The 6,327-nt window shown below is 35.5% G+C and overlaps 1 protein-coding gene across 1 annotated transcript in view; it reads left to right on the top strand.

Annotated features, from left to right (window-relative positions):
* LOC146387442 (sodium- and chloride-dependent taurine transporter-like) overlaps positions 1–5,633 on the top strand; it is a 29,249-nt gene extending 23,616 nt beyond the window's left edge. The window contains exons 14-15 of the mRNA XM_084929047.1: positions 253–423; positions 616–5,633. Coding sequence (XP_084785173.1) covers positions 253–423; positions 616–774 — 330 coding nt within the window. The 3' untranslated portion in view covers positions 775–5,633. The remainder of the gene's footprint in view (positions 1–252; positions 424–615) is intronic.
* The last annotated feature ends 694 nt before the right edge of the window (positions 5,634–6,327 follow it).

Raw genomic sequence — 6,327 nt, forward strand, 5'->3', positions numbered from 1 at the left:
CTGAGAAATAATTTCAACTTTTTTCCTCTGAATTAACAATCGACAACTTTTTATTCACTGAAAATTGTACTAGTGTCATCATGAGCTCTTCTTACATATAGTTTAGAGACATTTCACCACGTTATACGTTATGCTTTGGGTATAACACAGTAATTTATTTATCATTTATTTATTTATTACCAAATACCCAGATACAAAGTAATTAAAAATACATTTAAAAAAACTTACACTTCTGCTCCTCTTCCAATCCAGGGTTGCTTTATCTTCTCTTTGGTCAAATACAAGCCATTGACGTACAACAAGATGTACCAGTATCCTGACTGGGCCATTGGAGTAGGGTGGACTTTGGCCTTGGCTTCTATGATCTGCATCCCCATGGTGGTTGTCATCAAGATCATTCGATCTGATGGGCCGCTCATTGAGGTGGGTGCCTGGCTGTTAACTGTTTAGCTCTTCTCTTTCTTCTCTATTATTCATCACTTCACTTTTAGTGGAATTAATGGAATATTTTAGATTGTAATTCAGTTACAATCTGTCTGACATATCCTGACATCTTTTCATAAGACTTGCCCATTTCTTACCTTCAGTTTTCTAATCCCCCCTTTCTCCCCACAGAGGATTAAGGCAGTGGCAGCCCCGGTTCGTGGTGGAGCCAGCTCCCGTCCTGCAGACCACCGTGGACCTAAGGAGCTCTCCTGTCCCCTGGACCCCAATGGGAACAAGGGCCTACTGATGAAGGCCCCCACTCACACCATCGTAGAAACCATGATGTAAAGGAATGAGGCGGAGGCTCTCCATGAGATCGCTCTCCTCCCCTCTCCTGTCCTCTAAAATGCTTTTAAAGCTAGCTAGCTTTCTGTCTATCTGTCTGTCTTTGTCTGTCTGGTGGACTGATAAGGGTTTTAAAGAAAAAGTTCAAATCTTTTAGGAAAGTTTTGAAAGTAGTTTGCTGTTGGTGGTCTTCATAAGAGGGTAACAGTCACATTTCAAATCTATTTCTGAATGACTTAAAAACTGTTTTGTTTTTTGTTTTTCCGTATAAATAGTTTTCATGTGACTACACGTTCCACTGTGTTCTTGCTTTAAAGGCAAGGTGGCAAATTAGAAACAGCCTGCGGCCATGTTTCACTGGCTGCTTTTGCACATAACCAGCCATTATTCTAGAAGAAAGTGGTTATTGAGTCTTGGAATCAAATCATCTTTTGTAGCCACTATATACAGAGAATTCCTACAATAGGCACTGATCACCAAAAACTGATTTTTTTTTTTTTTTTTTTTTTTTTTTTTTTTTGAGCCGCTTTGATGGATATTTTATTATTATAATAATTATTATTATTTGCCAGTTATACTATGATCATCGTATAGTTCTCTGAGGGCATGTGCCACAGGATTACGCTTTGGCATATTCTGTTCCATTATGTTCAGCAGAGGCCTTGTTGATATCAGAGTTATTAGCTTTTTTGCCGAAATATCAAAAACGCAACTCTGCAGACACCAGCGTTAAATGGCTTATCACTGCCGGCTCTTTTCCCCTTGTAATCATAGATTTTAAAATATGAGAAACAATGAGCTTACCACATATTTGGGTTAGTGTTACAAAATATGAATAAAAACAAATAAAATCAATTTCAGCATAAACCAAATCAAAATATAATCAGTGACATTTTTTTAAAGTTAATATCTAATCATAATGATGAAAACAGAATCCTCTGAATTCACCTTGTGCCCAAATATTCCCATCTTTCACAGTCAAACAATGGGCCAAAGAGAAAACTAGCACTGAAACTGAATTGGGGAACTTTTTTTTCCCTGCACAAAGAGAGATATCTGAAAGGATTTGAAGTGTGGAGGTTCAACCCTTGACTGTGTTGTTTGTGACGTACTGTACAGTAGTGGCTAATCAGTCTATCAGTATCTATCTCTTTATCTATCTTTCTCTGTTCTAGACCAGTTTACAGTACATTAGTGACTGCACTAGGCACTCTTGGCTTAAAAGTTTGGATTGAATTTGTTTTATTTACTACAAAGGAAGACACATTATTATTATTAGTTCTTTTTTTCCTCTGTCAGTGTTTAGATTTTTTTTTTAATTAATGTTATTGATATTTACTATTGAATTGCTGTAGTTTTACATAGAAGGAGGAACACTTTCATCTGGTGAAAATACTAAGCTATTATTACAAACCATACATCTATATTGGCAGCCATTGTAGTAAAGTCTTTACATTTCTTCAGCTTTGGTCCTAGCAACAGTTGTCTTAGGCGTCATAGAAATAAACAATGCAACTGTTTCCCCAAATATTATCTCTTACAGAGGGGTGTGGGCCAATTTTTATACATACAAAAAGAATTGGAAACCCGCAATGGCTCCAGTCATAAGTTTGTAATTCTTGGGTTTTTAACTTTTCCTCTTCTGGAAATACCAGGACACAGTATTTATTTCAAAGAAATCCAGCTAGGCAGGACACTACAACCAGTGGTTAAACAAAATGTCAATAACTCAAATGACTCACATTAACCAATGGTTGGAAGAGACTCCCAGTAGATAAACCAGTGTCTGACTGTCAGCTCATTTCAGACACTGAAATTTGGCAGATGGCTGAGTTTGGTCTTTTCTGGGGTCTCCATGTTGCTTGCTCTCACTTAAACTGAGACCTTAAAAGCTTCACTTTTAACAGCAACTGTTCAAACCTGTCTTTTCCCCATAAATGAATACAGATAATATAAATATAGTTTTGGATTAATCATGTCACACGTGTTGCAGTAGAATGCCCTTGGCACTTTTTTGTTCAATTTTCATGCACACCAGTGAAACTAGTGATACCCAGACCCCATTAACCCTGTGATGGATTAACTCTCTGTCTTGAACTCTGTTTGATTTTTAGCAATCATGCATGAAAAACTACATTCATCTTGTTAACATAGGGGCCATACTTTTGATTATGTGAATAGCTGGCAACCAAGAGCAGACTACGTGAGAGGTATAACATTTACAGCGGTTATGTTCATTTTATTATATCTGTGTAACAAAGGGTTTCTCATGTGTATGCGTCACCAGCGACCATCCACTCAGGATCTTCTTTGTAATGCTTTTGTCTACTGTACAGCTGCATTAACCCAGCATCCAAAAAAGACACTTTTAACTCTGGGTGACAGAGCTACATTGGTAGCAATTGAAACTAATGTTTTTATCCAGCTTGGTAAGCCATTAGATCCTTCTTTGCTACAGAGAGATGAAAATCACACCATAACTGCCTATTTTAACCGCAGTCAAATATGAAAAACAGTTACTTGACATAAGGCTATATTGCACTTTTTTCATTTTAATCCTTTTGATTTCATATCAAACAATGAGGCCAAAAAATATGTATTGCCTTCTTTTTATTCTGGGCTCTCAGGGGCCTCTCCAGTAAAATTGGTACATTTTCCAAACACTCTAGTCTCACTTTGGATCTGAAATAAGCAAAAAAAAATTGAAATTAGATCAAGATGCACACATTACACAGTTATACAGTACACATGCATTGCAGGATTTTCATCAACAGCTTCACATGAGAGGTGATAGTGAGACCAGGGCCTCATTTTCATTTCATTTCCTGGCTCTCGTTTCATTTAAGCTTTGATAACTTTGTGTCCATTTATTTAATTCCTTCAAATAGAATAAAGTAGTTGATATCATTAAAAGGGATTTGTGAAACCAAATCCATCAGGCATCTATTTTCATACAACTTTTCATATATAAGTCTTCTTTGTATAGCTCAGCTCCCGTTTCCCCACTCCCATTTTAATACAGATACAATGCTTTGTTCTATCATTACACTTTTGTATAGATCTGGTTCTCAGTTTCTCTGAAAAATCTTTGCACTAAGGTTTTAAAAATGCAATTAATGATCTAAAGAAAGATCTGCAATTGCAGTTTAATTTGCTCAGATGTGTTGAATATTAAATGAAATCCAAACTTGCCAACAAAAAGGTATATAGAAAAAAAATGCCTTAAGCATTGAAAATAAGGCTGAATATTTCTTAGTGCTAAAATTGCTTCAGGGAAATGTGGACTAATAATAACTAATGCAGTCATTTATTGAATTATGCTTCCCCTCAGTGTATATTTACAGTATGTACCTGCTCTCCTGCCTTCATACACTCCCTATCAGTTAGCCTATGTAAAACATCTGTTAACATAAGCTAACTAATTCTCAAAGATCATGACTTTTCAATAGAACTAAAGCATTAGCGATGCACAAGTTTTTACCGACGGATGTTGAAATGTGAAAGTCACCTGCAGGTGAACGTAAAAGTTTCTGAAGATTTTTTTTTTTTTTTCATTTAAAAAGTCATTTATTTTTATTTTATACTGATCTTTGTCGAATTCTGCAGTTTCTCATTCTGTTTTATTTTAGATTGTATGTTTGTCACATTTGCCTTTTTTATATTCCAGATAGAATTGCATATTTGAAACCTGTCACTGGAGTGACATGTACAAATATTAATCAAAAAGCAAACATAAAAAAAAACAACTTATGACTTGTTGTGCAATACTGCAAAATATTTTTTAGTACCAACAGGTGGTACTAACCTTTAAGTAAGACGTGATTTCCTGAAGAGTAAATATTTGAATCTCCAGTTAAACTAAAACCCAACAAAGAATCCTTTGTAGTTTGGAAAGTTAACCAAACTAAACCACTATCCATAGTCTTGTCATTTGAAATGCACTGATTAAATATGTGTCACATCAAACTGAATTTTGTTTTAGCAAAATATCATATTTTTGTGACTGATAAAGGTATGAATGCGTGAGGGGTATGAAACACAGTAGCACTTCCACTAAGCCCATTTTCTACCTACTTATATCAAAATTTCGTGTTTGTGTGTTTATGTACATGTATGTGTGTGTATTTGAACCTTGGAAATTATTTGTTTTATATATATATATTTTTTTTTTTCTTGGAGAAGCTGGCCCTTTGCACCAAAAGCAGTAAATCCAATGAACATGAGTCCACCATATCAAATAACAATTCTATGTTCTGCTTATTTAGACATGTCTAACTGTCTCTCTACAAAATATTCCAACCAGAATGCTTATCAAATGAAGCTGAAAAACCTTATTGGATCCGCACAAGAATAGCCTGATTTCAAATGTCATATTGTCTACATTTGTTTATTTTTGGTTGGTTTTTTTCTTTTAATGAGAACAACATATCTGCAAGATTTGGATTAGAATATAGATACAGCATTAAACAAAACAGGGCTGGATTTTGGGCTATGTAACAGTGACACATCTGTTAATGAATAAATACAGCCTTTTAGTTGGGGTCCAGGTCTAGCTAGGTCTTCTGGGAAAATAAGTTTTATTTTATTTATCCTTCTCCCCACATTCTGTCAACTGTTTGATCATGGTCTCTTTCCTTCATTACACCATATACCAGCCCTTCCTTTTTGAGAATGTACATGGGATTTTTTTTTTTTTTTTTTTTTTAATTCGTAATGAAGAAGAAAAAACATTTTTAAAAGAATTTGAAAGTTTGGGTTTTTGTTTGTTTTTCTATGGCCAATCTGTAAGCTACAAAAGTGTAAAATGTTTTTTTTTTTCTTAATAAAAAAAAAAAAAAATGTCTTCAGAAAATGAAGTCTGAGTTCCATGTGTCTAGAGTGGTATTTTTATGCACACACATCCACAGTTTGTTCCATTTAAGTTCAATTACCCAACCAGTGGGACTTATGTACCTAAATCCTCCTGACGACACAAACTCTAATCCCTCAAAGCCTGTAATACAAGCTTTAAGGTATTCAAACCAATGAGGGGGCAGCATACCAGCACATTCAGTGCTTCCTATGAGCCTTAAATATGTGAAAGTAATCATTTGGGTTGCATGACAATGCTCTGGGCGAGCCTAACCCTGCAGAAGTCTGACTCGGTTAGAAGACTCGGGTCATCTTAGAGATTTGGCTTACCGAGCTAGACTCTCCTTCATTGTTAGTTGTGGTAGCCACTTCCTCCACTTTCCTCTGCCTTCCACTTTCTTTCTTTTTGTTAAATAAACCTTTTTGAACAAATTGCATAAACTTCCCTCCTTTTGTATAATTATGACTCGGACATTATAGATTGAAAACAATGGAAAGCTCTTTATAAGGTCAGAAAAATATTTCTAACACAAAATGACCTTTAACAGATCCAGATTGAGGCATCTGAATCCATATGCCCCAACCATTTGGATTGAGTTGAAGTCCAAGGTGGAAATTAAGAAGATTGAAAAGGCAGGTTAGTGAGACCAGTAGCCACAGATTGAAACCTCCAACTCTATAGTTACGCTCCACAGAAAGGTACAG

This window comes from Perissodus microlepis, chromosome 5 (assembly GCF_051167445.1).
Source record: "Perissodus microlepis isolate ML-2025 ecotype Zambia chromosome 5, ASM5116744v1, whole genome shotgun sequence".
Classification (NCBI taxonomy): domain Eukaryota; kingdom Metazoa; phylum Chordata; class Actinopteri; order Cichliformes; family Cichlidae; genus Perissodus; species Perissodus microlepis.